Below are 15,909 nucleotides of genomic sequence, written 5' to 3'. Positions count from 1 at the left end.
AACTCATAAAAACCATGTATAAATTGGGTCACCCTTATGACTCTTGTTTCAGCAAAAATGCTATCATCTCATTGGTGGCCTTGCCTAATCCTTTTCTTATTGGCCATTATTCACTCCTCCCTACCCTTAGTAGCCATCGCTTTCTATCACAATATCACCCTTTGTTTTCTTTTCTTTCTTTCTTCCTTTGTTTTTTTTTTTTTTACTTTTTAATGTTTATTTTGAGAGAGAGAGAGCATGCGTGCGTGCGTCCATGTGCAAGTGGGGGAGGGGCAGAGAGAGTGAGAGAGAGACAGAGGGAGTCACACTCTGAAGCAGGCTCCAGGCTCTCCAGCTGTCAGCACAGAGCCCGATGTGGGGCTCGAACCCACGAGCCATGAGGTCATGACCTGAGCCGAAGTCGGACTCAACCGACTGAGCCACCCAGGCGCCCCAGATGTATTTTAGATCTAAGCACGGTGCTGGGCGCACACACGGAGTTACATCAGAATCATGATGCTAACGATTGCAGCAATGACTGTAAGAGGTATTGCAATTTCCCAGATGGGGAAAACATGTTTCTTTCAAAATACAGAAATGATGATAACAAGCATGACTCAGTAAGTATTTCTCGAATGAATCAATCAACGTTCAGAGTTAAGACTACATTTGTTGGCATTTATACCCCACTACCAACAGCTACCCGGATACTTATTCATACTTCTAAATAACTAAAGGGAGACTTCCGTCTCTCCATTTATTTATTTACTCATTACACAGATTATTTGGTTGCTACTATGTGCCCAGCATTGTTCTTGGTGCTGCTGGGTCTACTGCAGCAACCTAACTTTCAAGACAGCTTACAGTCTAGGGGGGTTTTCTTACTGTGATCTGTGGGCCACTTGCAATGGAATCACCCAAACTATTTTGAGAGCCTCAAAATCTACATTTTTAAACAAGATTCTGTATGACTCATACACACTCAAGCTGAAAAAAGAATCTTCAGAGTAGAGCTCCAATCCATTTTCTATGAAGTCCTCCTAAATCACTCCTGTTGAAGGTTTTGTCACCCTGCTCCAAACTCATGGCGCTTATGCTTCACGGCCGCCATTTGCAATGAACCACGTCTTGTGATTGCTCTTAAAACAGAAAGGAGATGTGGTTCTGGCATCACATCACCTTGATTTCAACGTCCAGATCTACCGCTTACCACCTGGATACCCTTCTAAGCCTCTTTCCACATCTGAAACAGGGAGATAATGCCTACCTTATAGCAGTGCTTTGAGGACTAACTGAGATAACCGATAAAAGCCCTCAGCTCAGTATCTGGCATAGAGTAAGCATTTGGTGAAAGCTGCCTGCTGTTTGTATTTTTCATCACTTCAGTTTTCGACTGTACCTTTTTTTGCACTCCCATGCACTATGTCCACACTCAGTTGAGGCCAATGGCAAGAAGACTCCTTTGTCTCATCTATAGCATATCGTGGTCAGGTGCACTGTGACTTTATGGGCTAGAATGACACTAACATTATTTTTTCTGGGATATGAAAGCACATAGAACTTTACTTCACTTGGGTCACACATATGGTTATTCAGTAAGGTTGAGAATCAACGCAAATAGAGAAATGAAAATCCAAGATGTTAAGAAATAAGCCAATCTTCTCACCACAAAGTGTCTTTCTTCTTCTTTTTTTTTTTTTTTTTTTTTTTTGTACAGGTTCTCTTCCAGGTATCACACTTTATTTCACTATGAATTTGTTGCTTTGAGCTTTTGACAAATCAAAGGCCATAATCAGCTTGTTGGGGTCAGAATGAATAAAGCTTCATGCTAGTGAAATGACATGCTTGTCAGTCTGTCATTTCTGCTTCTCTTATTTACGTTTCCATCATCCCGACGGCAAAAGGTATCATGATTAAGATTCTTCCAAACCAGAGAAAAAAGAATGCTGGAATCAGCAAAATACAAAAAATAATAGCGTCACTAGGAACAATTATCCTCTTCTGGACTAATGAAACAAAAGTATCCTAGAAGTAAGAAATTATAGGTGAAGACAATGTGGTTTATATGCAAGACTGATTCAACACTCAGCTGAAGAATACCTGCCACACAAATAGGGTTGAGGGGCACCTGGGTGACTCAGTCGGTTGAGCAACCGACTCTTGATTTCTGCTCACGTTGATCTCACATTTTGTGAGATCGAGCCCCGCGTCGGGCTCTGTGCTGACGGCATGTAGACTGCTTGGGATTCTTTCTCCCCCCCTCTCTCTCTGCCCCTCTCCTGCTTGCATGGGTGTGTACTCTGTCTCTCTTAAAATAAGTAAGTTTTCAAAAAATAGGGTTGAGTTTTAACTGGGTTTCAAAACAGAGTTGAGAAATATATATGAGAATGCCCAAATACAAAGAGACGGATATTTGATGAAGCCATACAGGAAGTCATTTTGCAGAAAGTACTGAAATACGTCTTGATGAAACTGATTAAATTAGCAAACCATTATGTGAAACTGTACTGGACCCGGAAAAAAAAAAGCAGCTTCTCGTATTCTTAGCAAGAAAAATTATATTTGATAGTATTTGGGGTGTTACCATAGACACTATCAAGAACAAAAATTTCCTGGCAATGAATAACATCCACAAACCTTCAAGAGATTCAATTTAAATACTCAATTTTACATACGTCTTGAAAACCCACTAATTCATTAGATTTTCTAAGCAATCTTTTGGGGTAAGTGAATAAAAGTCAATTTGCTATTAACACACTATTTAAATTACAGCACATGGCAGTAGACGAGCAATGTATAATGTAAATAAATCCTTGTTTTTTATTTTCTCTCCCTTTTTAAAAATGTAAATTGTCTCAGCCATTTACAGCAAGCATGATCTTAGTGAACAGCACTTGCTAAGGATTAATTAATTAGTTAATTCTAAGGCTAAATTAATAAGTAATTAATACATTGCTGGAGGAGCCAGTGCGCCCAAACACAGGTCTTATTATAAAACCTGTCGGCCCAGGGATCTGGTCCCATGGGTCTTTATGCTTCTTTCAATTCTCAGAATCCCATGGAAAGAAAAAAGGGTATCTATTTCAATAAATGGTGCGCAATCCACCCAAGAGCTCAGCTAAGAAACTAGAACTCAGCCTTGAGGTTTTCTTCCCCCGCCCCAAAGCACATTATCTAATTCATTCCCTGGATGCTGTACCTGCTAAACAAACATCAGATTGATCCACTTGTTTCTGTCTCCATTATTGTCGCACTGACCAAGCTACCCTAATCTTTCCTGAACTATGGCACTAGCTTCCAAAATGGCGCTTGCTTTGCTCTCACACCAACAGCTCTCCAAGGAGAAGTTGGAATAATCTTTACAAAGTTTAACCAAATCTTCTCCTTTACAGACTCCATAGACCTCTATCATGTTTACTTACTATGACACCTTATGTGATCTGAACTTTTCCAAATCTCCAGCTCACACTAGTCCTGCATATCTTCCTATCTCTCAAAGCCAATAACCGTATTCCAATTATGTGGTCTTCCCAACTTGCTCCTCCCTCTCCCTGGAATGCTCAGTCCAGTTCTCTACAAGGGAGCCTTCTTATATTTCAGGTCTCAGAAAAATGTCACCTCCTCCAAGAGGTCTCTCCATTGCCACTCTAGACAAAATGGTTCCTTTCATCAAATTACTCTTCGGTATTCTACTCTGTTTATGTTCTTCTTAGTACTTATCATTTGGTTTCCTAAAGACTGCCTCGCCAAATAGGGCCAAAGTTCCAGGTATGTCAACCCACCATTCAATGCACAATGTCTAGCATAGATACTGACAACTAGTAGACCATTAATACATGTCTACTGAATGAATGAATGATTCCATCTAAGCTCTATGTTACCAACACCACATTTTCTCTACACACCTTTCAGAGATGAGAAAAACAAGATTAGAAATTTCTTTCCAAAATCGCTTCTCACAACTTAACTCTTTTCTCCCCCTTGGGCTTAAACTATTTTCTCAGAGTGGTATCATTGTTTATAGAATTTTTAGGCATCGTGTCCTTTGAGATGGAATTCTTGTCAAGGTGGTGGGGTGGATGACATAGCATAGATAATGATATAATTACTATAAAATGAGTCAAATCCCAGAGGACAGGTCTTTCCCATTTTCAATCTTAAATAGTGTTACCGCTTAGGTTAAATCATAAATCAGGTATTTATAATATGAGACATTTCTAATATATCATATGACCTTGAAAATGATGTATATAAGCAAAAACTCTGGGGACTGTAACCAAATTAAGAACTACTCTTCTTAAGAAATGATCTTTAGTATTACAGTAATAAAAGGAAAATACGTTCAGTGAATACTCCATTTTTCTAAAATAAAGCTAAGCAAAAGAAGCAGGCAACAGTCACCTAATCACTTCTCTGTCTTCAGTTCAGTCTCTGGGCAACTCAACTATCCATCCACCCCTTCTTAGCTTCCTCATCTCAGGAAGGGGATGGAAAACACAGGCTGAATCTCAAGATAACACAAAGTGAATGAACCTATTGACTCGGGCTTTTCTAGCAATAAAGGACACCTTTGGAAGCTGCAATGTTTTAAACCATTAACTACCAGTTAGGTACAAAGTTGAGTCCAGTGAATACTGGCTTCCACATAATTTGAACTTGAAAAGTGCTAGGGGACACAGTGTATTGTCTGTGTGTATGTAGACATAACAAAGCTATTTTCATGCACAGTCCTGGCAGCAGGCCCGTGGTAACTGCTCTGTGGGTCTGGTTACAATTATTTCACTATAGGGAATAGTCCAGGACAGTACATCCCTTCTCTGTCCGCTCGGCCTCAAGTGGCAATGTGTGCTGTTTTTTACCTCACGAACCTCCTTTTTCAGCGCTCCTCCCTGATTACAGTTTAAGTCTCCCCACCCTCCTCATGCTATATATCCCAACCCTCCATGCCAGAAATCTCAGCTAAATTCTAAGCCCAAACTACAACATTCTAGAAGCTTCTACAATACCCTAAAAGCTCTAAGAGCATGGGGGAAAAGGGAGTGTGTGTTAACTCCATCCTCACTCTTGTAATCACAGAGAATCTGGGCAAATATACCTGTATTGTGCATGTGCTTCTGAAGTCCTACTTGAAATCAGTAAAACTCCCCTACAAGGAAAGAGTGGATATATTCTCTGCTTTTTTACCTCAACAACCATTTGTCTCCCTGCCCACTGCAGCATTTCGTACGAGGGAATGTGGCCTTTGGGAGTATTTTTAATGGAACGTTTTTACTGAAATGTGTTTTTAATTAAAACAAAACAAAGAAGATAAGAAGAGTGTACAAGATATCAGGCCTAAGATGCTAACCCCAATATTTAGAAACGTTTACGTCTATCGAATCCTTCTTATGTGGTCTCCTCCCTGCAAGACGGTCAGGTCTAGATCTTTGAAGCCCCTCAATTAGTTACTTTAACTCAACTTGCTAAAAACTTCAGGCCCCATCTCAACTGTCCCAGGTATTAATTTCTCACAATTACTGAATCTCAAATATTTGGAGCATTTCCTCATATTTTTTTCCCCTGCATTGGAAACATACTTGGTAAGACAGAGATTATAATGAAAGGTAGAGCATACGCATAAAGTGGTTGACCATTGGTAAGTGCATAACATTTATATAGATGGACTTTTAGGTTTATAAGAAATACAGATGGTAAGTTTAATTTCCTGAGAAAAGAATTTCCAGGATGGTTCTTCTGAAATCAACAGCATATGGTGTGAATCATCTTGTAGCGCAACACGTCTTTAATTCTTCACACGTTGACCTTTCCATGTCTCACGTTATCCCTTCCACTAAAGATCAAAGGTAGAGGGGCTTCTCTTGGAAGCTAAGGGAGGGAATAACATCATGTCTTTATTCTCCCCAAGTTAAGCCCAGTTCTAAGGGATCATAAGTAAACTGGGTAAGGAATGAGCTGAGGTCATGTGGGGAGAAGTCACTAATCGCTACCCGCTAGAGGAACTAAGAGGTAAAAATGACGAATATACGAAATTGAACACTTCTGTTCATTTCATTTCCCTCGTACAAAAAATGAGAAGGTTGGACTAGATGGACTGATCTAATGTTTGTATGGAATTGACCTTCTGCAAAACATTGTGCTTAGATGTCATGAAGGATGTAAGAGTATCACGGCGCCAACGTTCCAAGCTGGATCATGGAGGTGGGCCATTTCTATTTTCAGCCAAATCCGGCACACTCCACAACCTTTCCCCCCAAACTGATTTCATTGGCTTTCTTAAATAGCTTGTGCATCCATGTTAGTGTACATTTGCCTCCCTTTGAAGGCAAGTGACATGTTTTACAAATATTTGAAATATGCCCTGCTTAATTCACTTAGCATCTAGCATGATGCTTTAGAATATTTTTTTTTTTTTTAGTGTACTAGATATTTGTTATATACAAATATAAAGGCAGGAATGTACAATCCTTAGTCTCCAGGAGTTTTGGCCTCACACTACAACGATTAATTAGCTAGTGCTACATTCTGTCTATATAGGTCCTATAATCTGTATTCTACAAATACTTATAGGATATGTTCCAACAGGACATTTGAAATAGGAGAGAACAGGGAGATAATAAAATAAAAGAGATGAGCCCACCTAGAGATGTGTGTATTGTATGCCCATCAAGTTGGCTAGGAAGCATACCAGAAGCAGGTGACATTCTGGGTATATTTTTAGCACCGAATGACAGCCCCCCCTTCAATTTGTTTATTTTCTGAGTTTAGGTGTAGCTCTGTTAGACGTTCTCAAAGGAAGGTATCCCTGAGGCTCCTGAGATACGAAATGGGAGGCAAATGCTCCCAGGTCACTTCAAACAAGGATGTGTGGAAGATTCTTTGCATCAGCACCCTCCTTTCTCAGAGTCCTAAACAATTTTCAAAGTTTCTATCTGACTCAGTCCCTTTAACTGACCGTTCGCTGTACAACATTTCTTGATTGCTAACCATATGTTACTCAGTTTACCAGTGAGAAACCATTTGCAACTCAAGGCCAAAAGGTGTCTTTGGTAAACTTAAATTTTGAATGTCCTGAGCTAATGCTGGTATTTAAACATAGGGAAGACTCTACTAAATTAGTTTCCCTTTGCTAACGCTTACAGCCTCCGGTCAGGGAAACTTCAGTAAAACAGAGTTTAAAAATCTGAAGAGTGTATTTTTATGAACGTCAATTATTGCCATTTTTATTTAATAAACCATTTTATAGGCAACATCATTTGCTGGCAACTTTCTTGTCTCTTCCCAACAGGGCTATGGTAACTGGCAATATATCCCAGCATTGAGATTGCGATGCCAAGCTCTTTCGACATGTGACCTGGCGTTCTCCTGTGCTGCTCACCTAAAACTGTTAGTCATGTTTCACTCTTTTCTTTAGGTAAGAAACCTGCTCCCGGGACGCGCATTTTACTTGAACTTGCTGAATTATGCCACACAAAAAGACACCACTTTGAGCAGCAACGGCCCAGATGATAATTAGTTCACCTCTAATCACTGATTACATAGTCCCTGTTCACCCGGCTGAAAAACCAGAAGATGACTTCCAGATCCACAAAATCCACCTAATCGAAATATTAGAAACCTCTGAACTAATACATACAAAGAGTACCCCAGCACAAAAGCAGTGTCCTCTCCTGTGTTTTAAGATGACAGGATTTTCTCTTATTCGGAAATTGCTCCCGGTTTTTAGAAGGGTAAAACACTGACGGCTTTCTGCACCCAGGTGATATCTTTGGGAACAGGAGGATACTGCCTTATTTACTAGAAAGGCAAAGTTTGTGATCAGACTGTCAGAAGCGCCTGTAGCGATGACGAGGCTCAAACTGAGGAAGAATAGGAAAAGGGGGCAGATTTTCGAGGGACTGGGAGTCCTTCCAGTCTTGGGTGCAGTGTGCTTTTACCCGAGGGTCTGGGGTGTGCTGCAGTGTCCTCTGTGGTAACACCTGTTCTTACACACCCTTAGGAAAAGGATGGCCTGGGGGTCTGTCCTATGAGCTCTCGCAGCAGTTAACTCAGGACCAAGCTTTGCTTGAGCTCAGATAAGAAATCTGCACACCATGAGCTGATCTGTTTCTGTGTTTTGTAACGTTTTTTTTTTTTTTTTTTTCTTTTCTCTTAGATTCCTAAGAAGGTTTTTTTGTTTGGGGGGGCGGGTAGGGAAGAAGCTCTGAGTGGAAGGGCGCAAGAAGAATCAAAATGGCAGACAGGCCAATGGTTGAAGTATCCTCCAGAGAAGATTGTCCTACTGATGCCGACAAGCACCTGGGATGCACCGAAAGCAGGCTGCGGGGGGAGGGAGGCCAGGAAGTGGCAGTTTTCCCTGAGTGATTATAATCTAGATGGAACTGAATTGATTGATTGAATCTAGATTGATTGAATTGAATTGAATTGATTCAATCTAGATTGAAATCTGCCATTAGGAGAAATGACAATACCTCCTAGAGCACGGGGACAGTTGGGGCATGCTGGGAAATGGGGACGGCAGTCCCCACTGGCAGCTTTTTACCCCCAACACTCAGCCTCACCCTACTCCCTGACCTGAGCAGGCGACGCTTAGCTAGAGTGCTGGCTGTGCCCCGGGGCAATGCTGCCGCTTTCTCTTCTCCCTCCTTAGATCAGGCTTTTCAGCTTGGGAGAGGAAAGGTTGAATCTCCAAATACCCAGGTCCAAGACGTGTTGAAAAGCACTAGGAGATGAGGACATCCCCGGGGGGGAGGGGTGTGGAGGCTGCTGAGTGGGTGAGGTGTGTTTGCAAGGCTTCGGCTTAGCTTTTGAACAACTGAAGCCTTGGCTTACTGTCATCCGAGCTCTGTGCTGTCGTTTCTTAGTTCCAGATACTTTTGATGCCATGCTGGAGGCCCACAGCTTATTGATCCAGGCGTATCATCAACGTCTGACCCACTCTTGGAATACTCAGATGTCCCCCTCCTAACCTCCAGCTTCACTTACGGGAAAAGATTGGCCCACCGAACGAGTTACGTGGAGTTACGTGGAGTTACAAGGCAAGGTGTATCCTTTCTCATTTTTATCTATCAGTCTATTTACCCTCTACTTTTGGCTCCATGATCAGACCGTGCTGCTGACAGTCTTCAATTAACAGTGGATCTTTCCACGTAGAGGCTGTCTGGCCCCCTGCCTTCCATCCATCACAGTTGCGGCAAAAATTAATCTTTAAAAATGCTCAGAAGGCAAAGAGCGCGAAAACAGATGGAAGGCTTTCAGGGTGTTCCCAGCCCCAAGGCAAACTTAGCCAAACCGAGTGCGCTGCTTGAGGCATAAAAGTGAGGATTCTCCACCTGAACTTAAACAGTGGTTACGAGAACTGTTGAAATATTAGTGGTACGGTAATATCCCAAGGAACAGAGTATCATGTATTATCTGTAGCCACCGATACGGCGCTTAGTTACTAAGGGTGAGATGACAACCATTTCTGGAGGGGAATTAGGAAGTGCTCGATCAATTCCTGACTTTTTTCTAACTTACTATTTTGTGGGCAAATACCCCAGAATTGCAGGATGAAGCCAATATGCTTTTCAAAGATCCAATTAGCAGTCACCAACTTAAAAACAGACACTTAGGGGCGCCTGGGGGGGCTCACTCAGTTAAGCATCCGACTTCGGCTCAGGTCATGATCTCGCGGTTCATGGGTTCAAGCCCCGCATCAGGTCCTGTGCTGACAGCTCAGAGCCTGGAGCCTGCTTCGGATTCTGTCTCTGTCTCTGCCTCTGTCTCTCTGTCTCTCTCTCTCTCTGCCCTCCCCTGCTTACACACTTGCTCTCTCAAAAATAAATAAATAAAACATTAGAGAAATAGATACCTAACAGACACTTCTGTGGCCAGAACTGCCCACTGAAAAGTTGTCAGGTGAGAATTTAATAAGGTAAGTGCAGGTTCTTTGCTCCACCCCAATTTTTAACACTTTAAAAGACACAACACATTGCAACGATTATTATTTAACCTCATCAAAAAGAAAGCAATACAGACATTCGGGCGAACTTGGAGATCTCTCCACGTCAATTTTTGGCAAGGGGTCAACAAAAGGTGTGGCACCCACTGTGTGTTCTGAATGTTGGTGTCCCCACGAAATTCGTATGTTGAAACCTAATGCCCAGTGTGATGGCGTTAGGAGGTGTGGCCTTTGGGAGGTGTTTAGGTCATGAGGGTGGTGCCGTCACAAAAAGGAGACCTCGTAAGAGACCCCAGAGAGCTCCCTTGCCCCTTTTTCTCTGCCATGGGACCCGCCTAGGAAGTGGACCTTCCCCGGACACCCGATCGGCCAGTGTCTCGATTTTAGGCTTCCCAGCCTCCAGAAAAACGAGAAATAATTTTTGTTGTTTATGAGCTACTTCATTTGCGGTATTTTGTTCTAGTGGTCTCAATAGACGAAGACAGCCCACATCCGAAGCTGTGTCCTTCTGCCCGTCTCGGGCTTTCCATGGCTTATATTTCACTCTTTCCATATGACACGAGGGCCCGACTGCCTTAACACAGGCTCTCTGCCTTAAAGAATGGGCAGCTACAAACGTACTGAGACTCAGCGAGTACTGTTCCTACTGAAGGTCTCGTCATCATTCTTGTGTTCTTCTCCTGTCATCGGCTATTGCTCTCCGTCTGGGTACAACTAAATGGAAACATCATTCTATTCCTCCCTGGGATAGGGGTGCAAGGCTATTTCTGGAAAAACACTTACGTTCTTACTTCAGTTGCTTTTATGATCCTCTTGTAGGAGGGCATCAGAGTGCAGGCCCACAGTCCCTTTTCTAAAATTCTTGGACCTGATGTATTTGGAATTCGACGTTTTTTCAGATATGGCACCCGGAGCATAGATTATACAAAACTTCCGGGGCGGGGTGCGGGGGTGGGGGGGAGGCTCTGAGCCAGCACGTCAGAATCACATACATTAATATTTGTATGGATTTTCACGATAAAGACAAACCACCTCAAGTCAGTTCAGGGCTTTGCCATCAAATGAGTTTTTGTGCCAAATTTGCAAAAGAGCTTTCAGTTTTCTTGGCATTTTGAGTTTTGACATTGAGGGTAAGAGCGTGTAGATCTGTACGAGGTTTTGAAAGAATTAAGATCCAGGATTCCCAAGAGTGGAGACAAATTTACGTTGGTTAAGACAGCAAAATCTGTTGGTGTTTTACAGACAGAGAGTGAGGCCTACAGCACGGAATCTAAGGGGCCTTTCAAGGGATCTCTCAGACACAGAATTTGACCACGCGCAACAGGACTGAAGGTGGGTGGGTTGTTCTTGACCCTGAGCTTCAGTCAAATGACCTTGACATAGTCTGTCCCCCAGAGGGAGCGCTATTGTCCTGGAATCCGAGCTGCCTGGCTGTTCTGCAGGGAAAGGGCCCCTGACTGTTCTGAGACCCACAGGAACATTCCCAGACTAGAATAAAAACCTCAACAAGGCAACAGGGTTGGAGCCAACTGGCATGCCTACACCATGACTCCATAATAAAGTAATTACACAGTTTGATTTTTTAAGGATATAAAAACCAAAAAAAAAAAAAAAAAAAAAAAAGAATTGCTTTTTTTTTTTTTTTTCTTGATATCGGGGAAAAAAAATTCTTTTTAAAACCCTAGTCTTTGACGTTTGAAAGGTCGCATTTGGAAGATTCTGCTCTGGGTTGTTGTGCTAGGGATCATATAGTAGGGAATGGGTAAGTTGTCCTTGAGATGAGGGGTTGTCGCCAGCGGAGACAATAGGAAGCTAAAAGCTTACTTGGCTTCCAGGGCGAGGGCGATGATGCCCGCAGCCATGGGGGCCGAGGCCGAGGTCCCGGTGTGGTTGTCTGTACAGCGTTGCCTCAGATCTGTGGTAATCTGGAAGACAGCAATGAAACATTTAGGGAGCTGGGGTCAATGTGAGTCACGCGCAAGTCGAAAGAAATTTACTCATAAAAGTGGAACGGAGGGGTGTCGAAACAGTTGTTTTAAATGCCTTGTTTTGCACTCCTGACCATATCACTTCCAGAAGAGTCGCCTGTGTAAATCGACTTTGCAAAGGGAAGCCTGTGGAAATCCGACTCCGCTTCCGTGAAAACCAGGGTCGGGACTACGGTGAGTCTTTGGCTCGGGACGCGGGGGTTATGCAAGTGTCCCCTTAAATTTTACCCCCAAACGCTCGCTTGCCTCACCCCAGACCCAGCTCTAGTTAAGAATAAAGCTCTTTCATTACCCCAGCACTTTCATAAGCAGGTTATGTTGAACCGACAACCAAACACCGAGTTAGGCACTGGGAGCATAAAAGCACACGATCTGACCCCTGTCCTCCCAGAACTGATGCTTTGGGCGAGCTGCAGGTTTTCTGTCTTGTTTTGTTGTTTTTTTTTTTTTAATTTTGTTTTTAATGTTTATTTATTTTTGAGAGACAGACCATGAGTAGGGGAGGGGCAGAGAGAGAGAGGGAGAATCCGAAGCAGGCTCCAGGCTCTGAGCTGGCAGCACAGAGCCCAACTCGGGGCTCGAACTCACAGACCGTGAGATCATGACCTGAGCCGAAGTCGGACGCTCAACGGACTGAGCCACCCGGGCGCCCCGAGCTGCAGGTATTAAGCAAAGCCGAGCCCTGTCATGCAAGGAACACTGGTTTAAGACCTCCTCAGAGATTTCACATGAATACTAAAAACACGGTTGAAGCCCGGGTGCTTGATGGGACAGCACTAAGTGCCTGCCTGTATGTCACAGAAGGAGATTGGCCATTTCTCCATTTTTTAAAGCAGAATGTGAGACCTAGGTCATTGTTTTCCCCTTGGTTTGAATCCGGTTCACTTGAGCTGTGGCTGAATAACACGTCCACCAGCGAGAGCAGCGGCCCTCAACCTCTGTTTCAGGATCATCTCACTAAGGGGGAAAACCGTTAAACTGAGAGTCTCCGTGACAAGACAAATTAAACACTACGAGATACAGATTCTGCAAACCACCGAAACATCTACGATTTAAAAAATCCTCCCTCCCCCACGAGCATCCACTTCTGCCTCCTTGGGTCTCATATCACTCCTGCTGGGAACACACAAGGCTCACGAGATGAGCTGGCGATCTCCTTGCAGTTACTGGAGGACGGGGGTTAAGCTTTCTCTGCATCCACACGAGGGTATTGCCCCTATTTTACAGATGGGGAAACTGAGGAGGAGGGTCATCAGAAAGGTATGGCGGGATAAACGCGGCTGAAAACCAAGTCCTGCTTTTCTGAGGGATCCCCTTTCAGAGGAGGGGGCCGACTGGCTGATTTGGAAAGAAATTTGATCTTCACAGGAAGGAAGTGCCGTGTAACTCCTTAGAAATGAGCCCTCCCCTAAATATTTCCTCAGGGTCCCATGCGGATGTCTGTATGGACCATTTAATTATCTGGTATGGCTCTAGACTGACACGCGAGCTGAACTAGCTTCATCCAGGGTCATCGGTTCTCACGGTCTTTTCTTTGTTCCTTTTGACGCTTTTAAGGTCGCCAGATGATCCGTGCCAACAGGCACTGATACACAAAAAATGGCAGAATGAACAAAAATAACAGAACCGTAGAGATGTGGTGGTGGAAGACAGGAGGCGAGCTTTTGCCCTCTTTTCCTGAAAAGAGGTCTAGACTCCCGACAGTCTATCTGGCAAGAAGGCGAGGTTTTCTCTCGATTAACAGACTTGATTAACCAGCCACCTTCCAAACCTCCACACCAGTCGCTTAGAGGATGTTTGGGTAAACAGAGCCCTTGCCCACTTCTGCCGAAGAAACTTTCTGGATTTTTAATTGTTGACTCTGTTATTGTTTACAAAATGTTTGTTTATTTACTTTGAGAGAGAGAGCGAGCGAGCGAGCGAGAGAGAGGGGAGAGAGAGAGGGAGACAGAAAATCCCAAGCAGGCTCCACGCTGGCAGCACAGGGCACGACTTGGGGCTCGAAGGCACGAACCATGAGATCGTGACCCGTGCTAGAAGCCAGAGTCGGATGCTTGACTGACTAAGCCGCACAGGCGCCCCCTAATTGTTGGCTTTAAAATGTATTTCTTTGGCTTTTTGTTGGGGTAACAGACACATAACACCAATTTACCCTTTTAACAACTTTCAAGTGTCCATTACAATATTGTTAACTATCCGCACGCTGCCTTACGACACATCTCTAGAATGTTATCGTGTATGAATAAAACTCCACCCGTTAAACAACTCTCCTTTGTCCCCTCCTCCAAGCCTGTGGTAACCACCGTCCTACTTTCTGTTTCTATGAGTTTAACTACTCTAGGCACCTCCTATAAATGTAATTACACGGTATTTGTCTTTTTGCGTGTGTGTGACGGGCGTATCTCACGAAGAATAACGTCCTCGAGTCTCATCCATGTTGTAGTGTCTGGCAGGATTTCCTTCGTTTCAGGCTGCACAATATTTCATTGTATGTATTTGCTGCATTTTATTCATCCATCCATCAGTGGACATCTGGGCGGCTTCCGTCTCTCGGCTATTGTGCCCATGGGGCTGCAAATATCTCTTCACAATCCTGTTTTCAATTCTTTTGAATGTACAAGGAGAAGTGGGACTGCTGGATCATTGCAAAGGTATTTCTAATTTTTTTTTAATGTTTATTTATTTTTGACAGAGAGAGAGGAGAGGGGGCGAGAGAGGGAGGGGCAGAGAGACAGGGAGACACAGAGTCCGAAGCAGGCTCCAGGCTCTGAGCTGTCAACGCAGAGCCCGACGCGGGGCTCGAACCCACGAACCGTGAGATCATGACCTGAGCTGAAGTCTGGCTCTTAACCGACTGAGCCACCTAGGTGCCCAGCAAAGGTATTTCTAATTCATTTGAAATCGTGGGTAAATTTGCAGCCTGGTTTATCAAACGCCCGGTCACTAAGTCAAGGCATAAGGACCCCGGAGCAGTCTGTTTCCGAGTCTCCAGACATTCCGTTGTTGAGCGATGGCCCTGCCTGTGTTCTGCTCACTTCGCCTCCCTTTCGTGGCCACGCTCCTTTGCCAGGTTTTCTTTTTTTCAATGGCTTGTGCCTGGATTCAAGATTTTTCACGATGTCTTCCCACTTGGCTCATCTTGCTTATTCCTCAGCTGGATCAGACACTTTCGATGCACAGAAACAAATCCAGAATAAACACTCCAAGTGTGTGCAATGCTTTTCGGGCAGATAAAGAACCATCTCCGGCCAACCTCAAACGTGAACAATAAAAACTTGATGACGTCGGGTCTGCCGTGGGAATATGCCTCATCCACATACGGTCACCAGGTACGGACATACACGTTGAGTGCTTAAATGAAAAGCTGCTCCGTACTTTTCTACGCAAACACCAACCAAGCGCTAAACGCTCTCGGTGCGGGCAAGCGTGTGGAATATTCCAAGTCGGCATTGTGCTTTTATTCATTTAGGTTTTGCAATCACCTTAACTAAGTGAAACCTGAGTGGTGAGAGACAGCGAAAAGGGATGGAGCGGGGAGGAAGGGTAAGAGGAGCGGAGAGAAAAAGAAACGAAAACAGCCTCACTCCTTCGCATCCCCGCTTTAGGGAGAAATTCCAGCTGGGTCATTTCAAGAGGAAGTGACTGTCAGTGGTGGAAATATTTAGGTGTAAATTACCACAAAGATCTGAGGCAGGGCTTTCGTCATGAAGAGAAGCCAGAGTATCAGGGAATTTTTGTGTCTGTCTTTAGAAAGAAAAGGCAAGGACCACCAAGGAGCATGCAATCTCGAAGAAAAATGATGTCCCGAAAACTGGAACCACATGGGGCGACCCCGTTAATCACAACACACGCACGCAAGATCTGACGGTGTGATTTCAAGGAAGCGTGGCGTGGAACAGTAGGCCCGCATCACGGAGCAAGGAGTCCAGAGGTTCTGTATGTGAAAACGGAACAAGAAAGCTCTGTCAGTTTGGGCTCCATTTTAAAAACGGTCTCAAAATT

At 43.8% G+C, this 15,909-nt stretch overlaps 1 protein-coding gene across 1 annotated transcript in view; it reads right to left on the bottom strand.

Moving 5' to 3' along the window:
- Positions 1-15,909, bottom strand: part of PCSK5 (proprotein convertase subtilisin/kexin type 5) — a 456,194-nt gene that overhangs the window by 235,911 nt on the left and 204,374 nt on the right. Inside the window, 1 exon segment of the mRNA XM_032595566.1 lies at positions 11,744-11,844. Within this exon segment, the coding sequence (XP_032451457.1) occupies positions 11,744-11,844 (101 nt within the window).

Source organism: Lynx canadensis, chromosome D4, assembly GCF_007474595.2.
Source record: "Lynx canadensis isolate LIC74 chromosome D4, mLynCan4.pri.v2, whole genome shotgun sequence".
NCBI lineage: Eukaryota > Metazoa > Chordata > Mammalia > Carnivora > Felidae > Lynx > Lynx canadensis.
This window is presented reverse-complemented; position numbering and strand designations above follow the sequence as displayed.